This window comes from Podarcis liolepis, assembly GCF_965112155.1.
Source record: "Podarcis liolepis genome assembly, chromosome: 9".
Classification (NCBI taxonomy): domain Eukaryota; kingdom Metazoa; phylum Chordata; class Lepidosauria; order Squamata; family Lacertidae; genus Podarcis; species Podarcis liolepis.
In genome coordinates this window covers 20,997,786-21,015,551 of record NC_139564.1, presented here as the reverse complement: position 1 = coordinate 21,015,551, position 17,766 = coordinate 20,997,786, and the positions used below count along the sequence as shown (strand labels likewise).

The 17,766-nt window shown below is 42.3% G+C and overlaps 2 protein-coding genes across 12 annotated transcripts in view; one reads left to right on the top strand and one right to left on the bottom strand.

Annotated features, from left to right (window-relative positions):
* The window catches only part of TRMT10A (tRNA methyltransferase 10A), a 30,512-nt gene extending 22,210 nt beyond the window's left edge, over positions 1–8,302 (top strand). The window contains exon 9 of the mRNA XM_083459300.1: positions 8,250–8,302. Within this exon, the coding sequence (XP_083315426.1) occupies positions 8,250–8,287 (38 nt within the window). The 3' untranslated portion in view covers positions 8,288–8,302. The remainder of the gene's footprint in view (positions 1–8,249) is intronic.
* LOC310686130 (uncharacterized protein C4orf17) overlaps positions 1–17,766 on the bottom strand; it is a 101,239-nt gene that overhangs the window by 20,609 nt on the left and 62,864 nt on the right. For 4 of the 11 annotated variants that reach the window (XR_014515723.1, XM_083459319.1, XM_083459320.1 and 1 more), the window contains exons 1-4: positions 3,778–4,261; positions 2,024–2,203; positions 1,223–1,290; positions 258–407 (exon numbers count right to left, since the gene is read on the bottom strand). Coding sequence is in view for 10 of the 11 variants with exons in the window: in XM_083459319.1 (XP_083315445.1) it covers positions 258–407; positions 1,223–1,290; positions 2,024–2,203; positions 3,778–3,925 (546 nt within the window). In the remaining variant the exon portion in view is untranslated. Of the gene's footprint in view, positions 1–257; positions 408–1,222; positions 1,291–2,023; positions 2,204–3,777; positions 4,290–4,992; positions 5,131–7,142; positions 7,212–17,766 lie in introns of those variants that run through there. The other 7 variants (XM_083459315.1, XM_083459317.1, XM_083459318.1 and 4 more) reach the window with 6 other exon arrangements.

Below are 17,766 nucleotides of genomic sequence, written 5' to 3'. Positions count from 1 at the left end.
TTGTTAGCTGCCCTCAGCCTGGTCTTGGCTGGGGAGGCGGGGTATAAATAAAATTTATTATTATTATTATTCAACAGATTGGTGGTTTTCAAACTGGCCGTACAATCCTATGCATATTTACACAGAATGCAACTTACCCCCTTGTAAACATGTATAGTACTGCAACCTAAATTTACTAAATGACATCCTCCTCTTTTTATCAGTTAAAACAGAAGCATGTAATAACATGACATAATCACTTAATGATGGCATCTTACTTTTATTTCCTGTTCCAGGTAAGTAGGGGTATAATTCATATTCTCGATGATGTCTGGCCTGTAGTGCGTACCCGGGGTAGGTAAAAGAGGGTGCTCTGGAGGAATCCTATTTTGTGGATTTTCTGCAAGGTATTTCCTCAAAGGATCGTCCTGATGATAAAGCAGAATATAAAGAGACAAATACAGAAAGCCCCCCGCCCCCCATCCAACTTTCTGTACTGCTTTGCTTTTGATCACCTCCAATACATCTGGACTAATCATTACATTGTGCATTGGAGGAATGGAGAACCTGTGGCTTCCTAAATGTTAATGGATTTAGCATAGCTGATGATTAGGGTGATGGGAGCTGGATTCTACGTCTGTATGGTCCATCTCTGCTTGAGTATAAGGGTAAGGCTGTGGTTGCAATGGCTCTCTTGCTATTGTCCTCTCCAGAAAACTGATGGGGTTTTGCACCTTGAACCCTTTAAATGCTTTTCAGCCATCTGGATCCTACAGGATTCATGATCAGCTGAAAAAGATGAACAAACCCCCATTCTTAAGCCCTATTCAGGTGTTCAGTATACACAGGTGCTGAATCCATGTATAGAATGGGTATAGCAAGCTTTGCCTCCAGCCAATGCACACTCATGTGCATGTCTGCAAATATCCTTCACTATAGAAGCAGAGAACTTTACATGATCACAAGAATAGAGGCGTCTGCCTGTAAAGGCTCTCGCTTTGTTCAGGCAAAGTAGATTAGGTTAGGGCTTGAGGTAACTGTTCAAAGCACCACTGCCAACCTCAAATTTGTCATCTGCCCTTCACCAGCAGGTTAGGACAATTTAAAATTCAGAATTAAAGATTATAGTCCCAGAAATAAGGTAAACCCGAAATCATGAATGGAGTGTTCTGCAAGAGTAAGGATGCTCCAAGAAGTCTTGATGGTTTCAGTTACAAATACCAGCAGTAGTTTGGCTCGTTACCCTTCTCTTTAAAAGTGGGGTGTTTCCTGTTCTTTGCTTGAGCTCTGCAATTTCATCTCTCATAAGCTCTGAAATGCAATAGAGGGATTTTGCATGAGTTTTCATGTTAAGATTATAGAGGATTAAAGCCTGGTGAGACCTCTTGAAAAATACAGGAATTCTATGTAACATGGGAGGGCAGAGGATGCCTCCAGTGCAGGTGGCACGATACCGTGGTGGTTTTTGTGTCAACCAAATTTTTGCAAAGAATTTGCAGACGTGTACGTTCATCATCATGGGACACGGGACACTGTGGTCTAAATCACAGAGCGTAGGGCTTGCCAATCAGAAGGTTGGCGGTTCGAATCCCTGCGACGGGGTGAGCGCCCGTTGCTCGGTCCTTGCTCCTGCCAACCTAACAGTTTGAAAGCATGTCAAAGTGCAAGTAGATAAATAGGTACCACTCCGGCGGGAAGGTAAACGGCGTTTCCGTGCGCTGCTCTGGTTCGCCAGAAGCGGCTTAGTCAGCTGGCCACATGACCCGGAAGCTGTACGCCGGCTCCCTTGGCCAATAAAGTGAGATGAGCACTGCAACCCCAGAGTCGTTCGCGAATGGACCTAACAGTCAGGGGTCCCTTTACATTCATCAGCAACTCAATCACTTTGAGGAGGGGGGTAATAAAGGCAGCGCCGTAGCTGGGGGTGGGCTAGCCAAGCTTTCTGCCCCAGATGAAGCCTCCAGAGGGGTGCCATTGAGGCTCTCAAACTGTGGTTTTGAAGTAGACACCCTATCCCTTTGTGCAAGCAACCAGGGGTACTTACGTCCAACATTCGCTCTAAGTGGGGTTTGTACCAGGCTTGGCAGGGTATTGTTGGGAAAAGAACTGTCAGTGGGCATTACATTGTTTCTGGGAAGTTGAGCATGTTCTGCGCTTGAGTCAACGAAGCGTCCTTCATTGTATCCTCGGTCTTTCACAACACAGACAGGTGCATCATTTAGCCCTGGGTGGGGAAAGAACGCATTTTACATTTTTCTAATTGTGTAGTTGGTTTTGGTGCAGGGATACACTGGAAATGGGGGTCTCATATAGGGATGGTGGAGAATTTTGATCCTTTTTGTAGGCAAATCTATCAACTCCACACATTTAAAAGCAATGTCAGAATTGAAACACAGCCATCCTTCAAGCAGAAATCTGAATTTTGAGATGCAATCCTCCAACTCAATGGCATATGCAAAAATGCAAAAGTGGGCATAAAAATGGAGATATTTTCGAAAACAGAAAAATGCATTATATGCATTTTTGTACATCACAAAGCTGCATGTTACTCAAATTTGCGTACAAAACTGGGGGATTATTGGGGGATATTTGCACTAAAATGCTGGTGATTTTTTATGAGGGATTTTTGAAAAACATCAAATTGCTGCAGAAATGTGGAGAACGGAATTTAATACTGGACAAACTAGAAACTGAGAGAGCCAAAACTAATGGATCCTTCCATCTCTAGTCCTGAACTAAAGTATTATAGTTTCCTAGGGCTGGTTCACATATGCATGTATGTTTGATTATACAACACTTACTTCCTACATGAATATTGATTGTATGATTCTAAAATCATACCTGTGAATGAGTCGATCCGTGTTTGTTTGTTTGTTTGTTTGTCCCAAAGCTTTGATTTCATTCACACAGCATAGCTTTATGGAGATGGTTCACACACAAGGCTTGACAGCCATCAGCTGATGCGGATTTATGTCGGAACCAACACTAGGTGATTCAGAATTGCATGCAGTTCTGCCCATAGCTGTCAACGTTTCCCATTTTTAAGGGGAATTCCCTTATTCCGAATAGGATTCCTCACAAGAAAAGGGAAAAGTTAACAGCTATGGTTCTGCCTGAAGTGCAGAACAAAATGGTGTCCCCTCCCCAGTCCACATACAGGAGTTGGCTGCAATGGCTGTTGAATCTTACTTCAAACTTATGGGAGGGCAGAGTTCTGCCCTTCAAAAAAAGAGGAACATGCATTTTAAAAAACCCTGCATTTAGGCTGCATTCAGATGTGGTGATTATAGTATTGGTTTTCCTAGTTCTAATGCTCATACTTCTGTCCCAATTTCTAACGTTCCTTTTACACTGCAGTATCCGCAGTGTTTTGGAATTGCAGCTTCTTGAGCAATATGCTGCCATGTCATGCTAAATTTTAGACACATGGAAAGAGCTGCATATGCCAGGATACCACCTCAGATTTCATCACATGAGTGGCAGTGGTGCAATCATGAAACCCGTGGAAAAATGACAACGCAAAACTCCCGCACCTTTTCGAGTTCACGGGGTTGCAAACAGGTATTTTTTCCCTTGGAAACAACACAAAAATAAGCACTAGGCTTCTGCTAGATTCCACTAGATTTTCAAGAAGCAGCTTTTTAAGATCACATGAGATGCAAAAATCGACAGGTAAGAAAATGTCAGGAAGACAGAATAAAGCCTCACCTGAATGTAGCCTAGGTTTTTGTTCAGGAAACCCAAAAAATGAATACAGAGTTTGGCTTGGCCATATTAGCGCTTCCAGGGGGAGTTTACCTCTAATGTGGCACACGGTCTTTGGATGTGGAGAGTGTCTGCAAACAAAGTAACTTGCTTTCCCGGAAGAGCCCTCATTTGCCGCTTGCCGCGGGGTTCCCAGGGGGATCAGCTGAGGCTCAGGTTGTGCTCTAAAATTGATATTCATCTTAATGGGTTTCTATTTTCTTCGCCGCTATTCTTGGTACCACAGCCTGTAGCAGCATCTCATCCAGAGAGCCCTAATGAGGGAAGAAGAGAGGAGACAACACACATGGACCTAAGGGACACATTTTGCTCTTCTGTGCTGAACATAAAATATTTGTCAGTTAACTGACCGGGCAAAGCAGTTTTTGCCCTGCGATATCAAGTTTTCATCTCAGCCATTCTGAGGCCTTCAGACCTTTCAACTTGTGCTTTGCTCTCTTTCTCCTCACTGGCTTCTCTCTTCCCTGAACATCTCCTCAAAAGTCAAACAGTGGGGCCACCAAGCCTTCATTGGGAATCTAAGAATCTTTTCCCTCCAGAGTTCTGTATACATTCCCTTCTTTTATGACATCTTTCAGCCTCATACAAGCGTAAAGCAAGCATGTGATTTCTTGCTTACGGTAAAGTGAGCCTGTGCAAGCTGAACAGCTCTATAAATAAATACATTTCCAGTGGTGAGTGAGGAATTATAACAGTGTTTATCACAGAATCAATACAGTAAAGTAAGCAAGACTCCATGTGATTATTCCTCATTTGGGACTGCAAAGATTTTTATTTATATAGATATTCAGCCTGCACAGGATCATCAAATGGATATCAAACCAAAAAACCATTCCTAAATAAGGAATGTGGTTTACCATAGGATTGATGTCAAGCAGGCAACTCAGGAAAATATACAGACAACAGACTGACTACAAAGTCTGGTGTGTTTCCACATTTATTTATTTCTATGAACGGTACATTGACTGTTAGCATGAGGGTACCATGTGTGACAGTTCCTTTTGCCCAAAACAAGCATTGGGACAGATATACTTCCATACATTTCAGTTTCAGAGTTGGGCACCACCACCAAGAAGGCTCTTTCGGGCATCACAACATAACAAATCTTGGCAAGTCATGGTACAACGGACACACACAAAAAGGACAAAGGGGGATGCATATTTTCAAAAAATATTGAACGTGCTAATTTATATGTATAGGTGCACATTAGAAATAATTATCATTTAAATGGAAAACAATACAATTCACCCGTGTGCCTGCTCAGTCTGCTGTGCAGGTGTCAATTTTTGATGGACAACTTCAAAGCCTCTCCTGTTCATTCTTCCTTCGGGTTATTTATCTTTAAACTGGAATTGAGCATGGCACAGCCCTTCAGACAGAGGATGCCTTCAAAAAGAAGCCTGTCCTCTGAGTCACAGCTCTTCAAACAGGACTGTCCTGCATACACCCATTAACCCTACTTTTTGGCAGTTCTTTGTTTGATAGAGGGAATTCCTGAAATTTCTGCCACATTTCACAGATCTGCTCTTGTTTAATCTCTTGGGAAAGCACTCATTTCGGGGCACTCTGCATTGGACACAGGGCATTCAAATGACTGCCATAGGAAACCCAGCACATATTCCAGTGTAGCCCAAAGTGCCACTAGATGGTGCTCTTTCATGCCTTGCAATCTTTTACAGGTTGAACATTTCACCTCTCTTGTAGCTTCATAGGACCAGTTTTCTCACAGGTGCTGTAGGTTGTTCTCAACCAGCTTTATTAACATGCGACCCTGAAATTTTCAATCCCCTCCAAACGAATGCCAAAGTTTTGTGCTGGTTTGGTCCATTTTGTGCTGTGAAGCCCACATTTTGAGTTGCTCCCCCAAGCTGAATAGCCAATAACAGCAATCCATGGTTACAAGATAACACCCCAAAAGCCAACATTGTCTGATCCCTTCCAAAGAGATACCAAAGTTCTGTGCCATTTGAAGCTTTCTCTACCCACTGAATGATCTGTTGCCTTGCAATGTCCTTTCCTGGCATATTAGCAACAACCTCCAGGCGTTGCTGAACTACAACTCCCAAAACTCCCATCATCCTTGAGCGCTGGTCATGTTGACTGGCTAATTAGAGTTGAAATCCAACAACATCTGGAGCAGCGGTTCTCAATCTGTGGGTCCCCAGATGTTGGACTACAACTCCCATAATCCCTGAGCTCTGGCCTTGCTAGGGGGGATGGGAGTTGTAGTTCAACAACATATGGGGACCCACAGGTTGAGAAAGGCTGATCTGGAGGTTAGCCTCCCCTGCATTATGTTAACCATGTGATTAGCAATCACATCTTGTGTTTTAAAAATGAATAAATACTAGTTTAAGGGGTTGGGAGTGTTTGGTCACAGACCCACAGTGAATAGGGATGTGAGATTTAATTCTTCCCTACTATCTTGGTGAAACACACCCCAACACTACCACAGAGCAGTTAGCAGTGGGAAAACATGCATTAACACCCTTGGCTTTCTTTATGAGACTGGTAAAACATTGATCATGGCCTCGATTTACATTATTATTGCCATTATAAGAGGAGAAAAAAGTGGAGATGACAGTGCAGTCTTCTGGTGTTTCAGGGCTGATCCCAATATAGAGTATCTTTCTTTCTGTAGGAGTGTTTGGGAATTCCTGTAGATGCAGAGTGCAAAAAATAAAAAGCACCATTTAAAATGAACAATCCACATTGCAGCAAAGTTCCACAAGCCGAATCAGAGTATGCCCACAAATCTGTCCTGAAACATGGATTCTCCACTCCCAATAGTAGGAAAATGTAACATTAGAAGTAGTTCCATTGCCTTCATTCAAAGTGCTAAGATTCATAGGCCAACTGGATAGGATAGCTTATTTTAGAGACAAGTGATTACTTCGAAATCCAAACACAACCCTGGCAAGTGTTGATCTGAGCTACGTTTCCAGCCAAATAGTCTCCTATGTGGAATCCAAGCATGCTATATTCACCAGCCCTGTGCACCCTTTCATTTATTTATTCAGAATGATTTTAGCGACACTTTTCATTAAAATCACAAAGCTATGTACAAGTTAAAAACATAAAAAACAAAATTACAGTAAAACGTGAGACATATTTAGTCATTACCATGAAAACAAAAAACCACAGCAACAAATGAAGAACACACTTCACCCACCCTGAAGGCTTATTCCTTGGCAGAACTGAGTGCCGGTGTCGGGATGACCTATTCCAGTTTGTGCTTGCTACAAGATTAATTATTGCCTGCGTGAAATGAACCAAAAGGCACAGACTTCTAGGAAAGAGGCTTGCTTAGCAAATGATCCAGCAACTATCAGTTCCTAGGATTTGTCTCTATCATGAATTGAGTTATGTCCAGCAACTTGGCCCCTAAACTCCCTTACCTCAGAAACATACAAAGTCAGACCACTGGTCTGCTTAGCTCAGCTTCTCAGGGTTTCGGATAGAATTCTCTCCTAGCCGTACCTGAAGATGCTGGGGGTTGAAGCTGGACTTTTCTGCAAGCAAGGTAGATCCAGGCATTGGGTTGCATCCAGTGCTAGAGCAAACCCAGGGATATCAATGGAAATGGCTGTTAGGTTCCTTGATTTGAGTGGGTCTCCCCTGAGTAGAAAGGGACACGGGTGGCGCTGTGGGTTAAACACAGACCTAGGACTTGCCGATCAGAAGGTTGGCAGTTCAAATCCCCGCGACGGGGTGAGCTCCTGTTGCTCGGTCCCTGCTCCTGCCAACCTAGCAGTTCAAGAAGCACCTCAAAGTGCAAGTAGATAAATAGGTACCGCTCCGGCGGGAAGGTAAACGGCATTTCTGTGTGCTGCTCTGGTTCGCCAGAAGCGGCTTAGTCATGCTGGCCACATGACCTGGAAGCTGTACACTGGCTCCCTCGGCCAGTAAAGCGAGATGAGCGCTGCAATCCCAGAGTCGGTCATGACTGGACCTAATGGTCAGGGGTCCCTTTACCTTTACCCCTGAGTAGAAATTATTTGGCTACAACCCATTGAAATGAAAGAGGAAGCTTCTGCAAAGGATCATGGGCACATCAGGCAAGTTGCATGCACACCTCAGCCACAGGATCATGGGGAATGTGGAGCAATGTTTGGTAGAGTGTGTTCTGGTTTAGCAGGGCCCACAGTCAAAAAGATTCCTAAGGGACCTAATGCATACCCTCCAACATACCTTAGCTGAAAATAGGGACATTTCTCACTCCCCACAACTAACCCTCCTCAACCCCCCATTTTTTGCCTCCCCCTCCACAGGAGAGCAAGTGCTGCCACCACCACACCAACAAGACACAGCACCCACCCACCCTCCACTGTCTTGAGAAAACCCCTTCATCCTGATTTGATTTTATTCTTTGGCAGATTTACAAAAACACACACCAGTAAAGAAATTTTAGAAAGGGGTAAGATTGTGCACGGCTGTGCAAAGCATTTTATTTTTAAAAAATTAATCAAGACTCCTTGTGCTTCTCCCCTTTTCTTCCCGCCCAGGGCGGCCATGCCCTCTGCCTGCACCTCAGAGCCAGTAGTGCGACTCATGCAACACACTGGCGATTAATATACACAGAACAATAATTATACGTATTTTATCAACCTTCTGAGAAAAATACAAAACACTAAACAAAGCCACAAAGACTTGCGAACCACCCAGCCTAAAATGAACTTATAATATCTGGTTTCAATTGATTTTTCAAATGCTTAACTCAGTCTTTTAGACAAGTTCATGAAGATACCAACAAAAGGTAAGTTCAGTAATATTCACAATACTGAGAGATGCTAGTAGAGTTGTAGAGAGACAGGGTGCTGGCATTTTGCACCTGTTTCACCCTGGCAGTCCAAGTAATCAAAAGGCCGCTGTTTGCCCCCAATGGGGCTCTCTAACTGGGGCTTGCAGGTAGCACATTCCCAATATAGTTTTCTGGACTTCTTCAGTGGTCTAATCTCAAAGTCTTGATACGTATATTGATATTCAATCTTATAGAGAATACTCTTTCTTGGCTTAAGCTTAAGAGACTGATTTGCTTAGAGCCGGCGCATTATGCAAGGCTGGATCTCAGTGATGGCAGCCTCTCCTCCTGCTCACCCACTCTCCAGCAGCCACTATGAGCTGCCCAAGGGAGGAGACTGGCAGTGGTGACCACTGGAGAGGCAAAGGGATGGTCCATTGCTGCTGCTGTGGACAAGCATCGGCTCATCCTCTTTCCCAAGCTTAGTGGCAGTGCTGGCAGGGAAAATAGGGGTATTCCAGGATCAAATGAGAAGCCATTAAATTACTTTGGGACATGATATATGAAGAGCTGAAAAAATGGTTGTGGCATTTGTCCTCCTAGGTGTGTGATATCATACTGGGTCATAAGCAGTGGCGTAGCGTGGGGGGTGCAGGGGAGGCGGGCCGCACCAGGCGCAACATCTGGGGGTTAAGGTTAGGGGGCGCAAATCCACGGGTTAGGGGGCGCAAATTACTTGCCTTGCTGTACAACCCACGCTACGCCACTGGTCATAAGGAAAGAGTTAACTAAGTGTAAAATGATTAACCAATAGGAACCCAAGGGGAGGAGTTAGAGTTAGAGTTGTTAAGAAGTCAGTCTGGAATTAGAGAAGGGAGAGGGAGGATAAGTCTGTGGGGGTTGGGCTAGTTTGATGTGAGAGAGTGAGAGAATCTGTTAAGACGAGTCAGTTAAACAGTTGGGATAATCAGTTAGAAGGTATTAGAAAGGTATAGGCTGGTAAAGATACTAAGGTTAAGAAACTGACAAGAAAAATTATCTGAAACCATCAACTTGTTAATGCTTATAAAATAAACTTGATTATTTGTTTTTAATGTTAACAACTGTCTGGACTCAGTGTGTACCCGAGAGAAACGGGTTGGTAGCAGCGGGGAAGCGATCACAGTGGTGGCACAGGGATCTATAGACCGTCAAACGTCCGGGGACCCTGTGTGATTGCCACAATGATGAAACACACATTCTTAAAAAAACAAACCAGAATTATTTTTATTAGGTATCTTTACAGCACACATCCCGAAAGGTCAGGTTTTTCTCTACGCTACAGCGGCAGCCAGGATCCTGATTGCAAGATATTGGAAAAGTAACTTATTGCCGACTAAGGAAGAATGGCAATTAAAATTATGCAAGTATCTTGAGTTGACAAAATTAACAGAATCAATAAGAAACCATCCAGGAGATAAGATAAGAAAAGAATGGGATGCGTTTTAAAAGTATATGCTGAAATACGGTTACAACGATTATACCTGGTTAAGCATAGAGTAAATTCCACAGAGATAACAGGAAGGTGCGTCACAGATCTATATAGGAGACAGATAAACTAATATATGAGAGAGAAGGAACCGCATAGTGTTGGAAGGAAGTCATTAAATAAATCAGGGTTTCAAACCACATAGGAAATAAGGGTGTATAATTTTTTTTTTACTTTTTTATTGAGATTTTCACACAAAAACAGAAAACATATAACAGAAGAAAAAAAAGGCATATAAGAACAGACAATGAACACTCTTATCTATCAGTGTTTAGTGGGTGTATAATATTATTGATGATGGGTGTATAAGTGGGTGTATAATATTATTGATGATGGTTTGTATTCCTTAAAATATTTTATTTTTATTCTTTTTCCCAGTTTTTTTCTTGTTCTTTCCCCCCTATTGTTCAATGCCTTTTTTCTTTTCTTTTTTGTAATAAGAAAAATGTCTTTTTAATTGTATTGATTAAATTGCAAATAAAGTATTAAAAAAGAGAGAGAGAAGCCAGGATGGCTTTTGTAATTCCACAACTGTCCCTGGAAAAGAGGGACACTTGGAGGGTGTGCTATTGTTAATATGATGTCTCACCTAGCAAAACTCAGCTCCATTGCCTCCGAGTGCAAAATTCCTATGTGTGAAGAGGGAGACCAAAAACTATGCCAACAGTTTTATCAATTCAATCATTTCAGCTTCAGTTTGGACCTGCTCACTCAAACCACAGTGCTTTGTTGTGTTGCTTCAAGGAAAGTTCCATTCATTTTAACAGAACTTGTATGAGAATTCTGTATGGGCCACTCTGAAAACAGCAGAGCAGTCAGGTGAGTGGAACTCCTCAACCCCCGACCAGTAGGCTGTGTTGACACAGAAAAAGACATTCCATAACATTATTTAAAATATGGAGCAAGACCCCCACCCCTATCAATAATGTGTAACCTATCTAGCTAATCAGAAATGACAGAGGGGACCTCTCTTTAACTCTGTGTTAGATATAATTATAGAAGGGATCGCAGGGGCGTTTAACTCCAACTCCCATCATGACTGATGGTCAGGAACGATAAGTTGTAGTCCAAGAACTTCTGGAGGACGCTTCACTATCTACCCATGTATTACAGTAATGCATGTTTCATTGAGCAAGCATTATGCAAGCAGCCAAGAGGCTGTGTAAATGTTGCAGACCGCTACAGGTTATGAAATTGTTTACACAAGGGGAAAACAAACAGAAGTAATGGCTAAGAGCCACCACTATGGTGGGTAAATAGCTGGGGAAGGCAACTGGAGAACCTCAGCCTACATTTGTGTGCAACTCCGCAGTGAATGATGCACAGGCATATTTTAATCACAACTTTGATCCAAGCAAGGCTCTTCCGATGTTCTTATGTCAACAGACATGTAGATAGGAGCGATTTGGTGGGCATGATATATTTGCATTTCAAATAAACCTTTAACCGAGTCTATTGCCAGGGGCTCCTGACTAATCATGGCAGTATGGATTTAGAAGGTTGGACCCTTTTATTTCATTAATTTCCTGTTTTATAGCCCTCCTTTCTTTCATCATGAAACCCAATGCAGCATACCTGTGGTTCCCAGATAGCTACGCATGTGGACACACACAAGATCTAAAGTGGCTATCCTAATGTGCCTTCAGGTCATACACCCTGTGAGCAGAGTATATTTTTATTGATTGGTACCTGGTTAAATGACAGAAAGCAGAGTCTACGGATAAATGGACAGTTTTTGAAACCAAGCAGTAGGGGTCCTTCATGAAACTCTGCTGTGATTCTTCATGAGTGTTAAATTGCACCAAGCTAAAGAAGGGGAGGGACGCGGGTGGCGCTGTGGGTTAAACCACTGTGCCACTTGGGTTTGCTGATCGAAAGGTCGGCAGTTCAAATCCACTCAACGGGGTGAGCTCCTGTTGCTCAGTCCCAGCCCTTGCCAACCTAGTAGTTCGAAAGCACGCAGTGAAAGTAGATAAATAAGTACTGCTTCAGTGGGAAGGTAAACAGCGTTTCCGTGCACTGCTCTGGCTTCGCCAGAAGCGGCTTAGTCATACTGGCCACATGACCTGGAAGCTGTATGCCAGCTCCCTTGGCCAGTAAAGCAAGATGAGCACCGCAACCCCAGAGTTGTTCATGACTGGACTTAATTGTCAGGGGTCCCTTTACCTTTACCTAAAGAAGGGTAGAGCAGTTAAGTAGCCAAGTTTATTTTATTCTTGAATTACATATATGTGGATGAAAGGTCTAAAATGATTTCCTCAAACTAGAGAAACAGTCTGCAAAATGGCAAATGAATGTCAATTGAGTAACAGATAGGTAGCCGTGTTGGTCTGTCATAGTCAAAATAAAAAAATTCCTTCCAGTAGCACCTTAAAGACCAACTGAGTTAGTTCTTGGTATGAGCTCTCGTGTGCATGCACACTTCTTCAGATACAGTGTGTACCTGAAGAAGTGTGCATGCACACGAGAGCTCATACCAAGAACTAACTCAGTTGGTCTTTAAGGTGCTACTGGAAGGAATTTTTTTATTTTGTCAATTGAGTAAGTAAAGCATATTGAGTAACTAAAGCATTATGAATGTTGGAGCAAAAGGACTCCTGTTTTATCTGCGGTATGAAATGACAGGAAAATAAAGAATGTCTTGAGGAAAGCTCAAAGCAAACATGAACTCACTGTGACAGCAGTGAAAAAGACAAATGCCATGTTAGGAGAGGGATTGAAAATGGCATGGTTGGTAATGAATTTATATAAATCTATTCGGCAGCTGTTCACAGTGAAGAACAATGTCATTCCCCTTGCATGTATGTATATTTTTTGATAAATATGTAAAAGGTGTGTGAGAGCACAGAAATACATCTTAAAGACCGGATCAGAAATATTTGGTGGGGGGCACCAACTCAAACCTCATATTTTGTACGTTGCTAGCAAGCCCTATTGCTGGGGAAAATATTTCAGGTTTAATCATTGATTTAGTTATACATTAATGTGCTGACATTGCACTTTGATACTACTTTCTCAAGCACATGAAGATAACAAATGTCAGAGATCCAAAAGACAGGTAACCCTATGGTATGTCATCACTGTTGGGTGCTCAGGCTAACCCCAGGGCTTGCAAAGTGCTTTGTGCAGGTCTTCTCAAATACCGTATTTTTTGCACCATAACACTCACTTTTTTCCTCCTAGAAAGTAAGGGGAAATGTCTGTGCGTGTTATGGAGTGAATGCCTACAGATGGCGGGGGGATCTGCTGCAGTCATGAGCAGAGGATCCATGGTTCCCCTTCCTTCCCTCCTCCGTGGCTCGCTTTGAAACAGCAAAGCGGGAGAAGAGCCACTGAGTGGGGAGGAGAGAGGGACAGAGAGCCTGCTTGCTTTAAAGGAGCAAAGCAGGAGAGGAGAGGAGCCTTCTCCCCTTATACTCTTCTTATTAGCAGCATCCTTCTCCACCCACCCCACGCGTGCTTCTTCTCCCCTTAAACCCCTCTTCTGCATTATTAGCAGCATCCTTCTCCTTGTCCCTTGAGTGCTTTTCCTTCCCTCCCCACTTAAAACGTGGTTACAAAGCACGGATCCACATGGATCCTCAGGATTTATGCATTGGGCTACTCCAAACTCACTGTCAGATCACATGTCTGTGACCACAGCATGAACCACAAAAATCATACATCCACTGTTTCGTTTAGAATATTTTTTTTCTTGTTTTCCTCCTCTAAAAACTACGTGCGTGTTATGGTCGGGTGCGTGTTATAGAGCGAAAAATACGGTACTTGACTGTGTCCTCGCCCTCCCTGTCAGAGGAAGAGCTCACACTCAGGATTTTGGTTCTGCCAAACTCTTTAATGCATAGACCTGGGCAAAGCAAAGGTTAAAGACACTGCATGGCTAAGTGCGAGTTCAGAGTTCAGCCGCTGGCCCAACAGGCTACCCACAAACCTGCTCCTTCCTACTGAAGAGTGCAGCAAGCACAATAATTAAGTGGCAAACAACAGGTGTTTCTGCTCTGGGCAAGTGAGCAGGCATGCTGTGCATGGGCAGGACATCTTTGTTTGCGTTGGCTCTGGGATCTCTATGTCCTTGGTGAAGGAAGTGCCCACTCAGTATCCAGCTGACTCTTAGACACCTCCCCCCAGGGGAGGCAAAAGCAGGGGCAGGAACCTGTCTGAACCTTCCCCAGGATCCTGCTCCTGACCCTCCTCATATTTCCCCTAAAAGACTTACTCTGTATGCAATGTTGACAAATTTGTGCAAGACACGTTCCTTAATATGATGCCGTTCTGTATGTTATTTTCACTAAACAGATGTAATTCCCACCCACCCCCATACTTCCCCTCTAATATGTGCATTGGTGCCCATAGTTTTTTGGTTGGAGAATTGCATTGCAACACTCAGGGAAGTATGAGTTCTGAAGGAGAACCGTGTTTTGGTCTGGTTGTTGTTTTAGGAACTGCCAGTTAAGTATGTTCACAATAAAATGCAAACTGAACTGAATCTTCCTCCCCAATTCACTACCTGGACATAGCTTCTTCTAAGTATGCAGGCATGGCAGACTATCAAGTGTGTAGTTTTGCCAGATTATCAAATGGCCTTGAGATTTTAACAGCTGCACCAAGATTGAACTCAAAAACCTGAGCCTCGGTGCCAAAGTCTGCAGCCTAGCAACCGTACAGCTGAGTACCTCCCTCTCTAAATGTCTTCCCAAATATTTTCCTCCACTTTTCTCTTTACTACCACCTTATGATCATATCATGCAAAAAACCCTTCCATAAATCATGAGCAGATGAAAGGAACAACTTAACAGCAATGCAAAATATGTATTTGTTGTTTTACATCCCACCATGATTGGTGGGCTCAAGACATGATAGGCCAAATGCACGACGTGAGGTGGAAAACAGACTCATAAATTTCCGTTACTGTGATGGCAGACAGAATTTGGCTCTAGCACAACAGTTTTCATGGAGGAAACCGTTCTCAACAAAAAGGTTGGTCCTATCAGACAGAGTGAGGGGGGGGCAACATCAGCATCCCCTTGGCTGTTGCAACTGAGCCTACTGGCTGTGCGCTCTTGTGCTGGAGGAGAAAGACCTATGTGTGGTTCCTGGCCTGCCCTGCACCTCCATAACTTGTCTGGTGACTTCAAACACGATGGAGGACACTGTCCTATAGCCTGTACTGAAACAAGATTCAGCTGTCCATTCAGGCAGCTACTGGACATGGAGTGATGGAGCCACCATTTTGTACTTTGCCTCAGGCACCCAAAAGTCTAGAGCTGATCCTACTCAGTAAAACACACACACACACACACACACACACACACACACACACACACACGGGCTCAGCATCTTCTCCCTCAGCTTCAAACTGTTAATATGTTTATTTATGATATTTACTGACTTCCCTATAATAAAAGTTGCAAGGGAAGTTTTACAGAATAAAAGCAAAACAGAGTAAAAATTAACAATAAAATGAGCTATACAATAGCATGCCTTCTTTACTGAACATTGTAGTGGGGGAGGAGGGAATCACACAATCAAATTCTGACAAGGATTATCCGATTATCTTTTTTATACGGTTCAGCACTCTTATATCTTATACAGCAAATGAGTTCAGTGTGTTAATGGTCAATTTATTTGTATTTATGAAGTGTTTATTCCAAATCCCAGATGAAGAAAAGCGTAAACCTAGATATTTAAAGGATTTCACCTGCTCAATGGGGTGCCCATCAGTTTGCCTCTTGTGTTTTTTAAACCTAGGTAATAAACAACTATCTGACTTCTGGAAGACATCTGAAGGCAGCCCTGTATGGGGAAGTTTTTGATGCTTTATTGTGTTTTTAGTATTCTTTTGGGAGCTGCCAGAGTGACTGGAGCAACCCAGGCAGATGGGCGGCATATAAATAAAATTATTAGTATTGGCAAAAACAAAAAATTTTGTCTTTTCATAAGTATTTTTTAGCGTTTCTTGCACTGCCAATTGATTAAAATATTTCAAAAGTCTTCTTGACCCATGCTGTAGTTGGGACAATTAAATAGTGTCAACAGCCTACATAAGTACTGTATCTTTCTTGGTTCCCAATTTAGGAGGTACATAATTACATTATGTTATTTCAAACAGTTATTCAAGATTTGGCGTAAGTGCTGGGGCTAATAAGTATCCCTGACAGGTGGATCTGAGAGTGAACCTGAAAGGTTTAACATAATCTGAATCTTGGTCTCAGAATGAAGTTCGCACATCAGCATCAGTAATCTTCTACCAGTAGAGATTTTATTTAATTGATCCCAAACGCGATCACAACTGATTAAGAAAAAAGCTGCTGAGAAGTCAATAAATAACCTTCAATTTCACATACTTAGGTACCAGGTATGAAAGAACAGAGCAGTGGCCAGTTGTTGAGTGATAACAACAGAAACTCGCCATTCTTGCCACATAGAGGAAATCTCACATTCCTAAAAACTCTTTACAACAGTGCTGTTCCTAACCTTTTATTCTCTCTCGTCAGAACCCTCCAACCACTGTCACTGCCTGACCTTTTGGATTTCTACTGACCTATATAAAAGCTTGATTCTAGTGCCAGCTGTCATAACTGAAAACCTTACGAGCTACGCAGTCGTGAAACATTAAACATTTAAACATTATGCCTACCAGCTCCCAGTTAAAAGTAAACTTCCAGTCTTTTTATTCAGCTAACTGTTTAGAAAAGAACAATGGCTTGTCACCAGGAGAATCTGCGACCAGAAAGAAGAGGAACACCAAGAATACTGGAAGAAATTTAAAGACTATTTGAATAAGTATTGTAATATTAAAGATATGTAACCACTTGAAAGAAACAGTTAGGCCTAGGGTTAAAATGGAATTAAATTTATAAATAAGGAAATGCACAATAAGGAAAGCTATGTAATATGATTAGGACTGTGATATGGTTTTTTGAAACTGATATTGGAAACTGCTACATATAATTACTAAGAAATTCAGATGGAAGAGATTCGAGGAAGTCAAATACTATGTTTATGAAGATGGATGGTACTTAATTTTAATTAAGTGGTAATGTGTTGTATGTATCTTTTTTCTTTTTCTCCTATTTTTTGTTTGTTTTTATTGTTAATCTTTTCTTTTTTTTACTATGTTTACTGAAAATAATATTTTTTAAAAAGAATGGCTTGTAGTCAACTAATTTACTCAGAGTAGACCCACTGAAATTAATAGCTATGAATAACTTGGGGCTATTACTTTCAGTGGGTCTACTCTGAGTATATGTTAGCTGAATACAACTCAATGGGCAGGATTCACTTAATGAGCTCAGTTAGTAGAAGTCTTGGGCAAGGACTTCCAATTGTGCAACAGGGGTTTCCCCCTCTCCCCCCATGACCCCCAAATGGATTCAGGGGAAGGTTGGGAGATCCTCTAGAGTCTAGGACATGCACTGGGAGCAGCAAGAGGGGGTCATTTTGCCTGGCAAGCTGCAATGCTTGTACAGATGGAAAGCTCATAATAGCATTGCAAACTGATGCAGAAACTGAGAAATGGAGCAAAACCGACCTTGACAGATCTGACCATCACAGCTTCTGATTGGACATGCCTACTGTGATTCTACTACCTACCAAAGTTTGATTGACTGAAAAGATTTATCACTTGCCTTTCGGTCTGCAAAACTGAGGTGCGTTCCAAACAAATTAATAATTGGTACAAAATGCCATTAGTATGTTAAAAATAAAAAGAGCAAAAGACTCACCAAAAAACAAACAGAAAATACAGTTGATA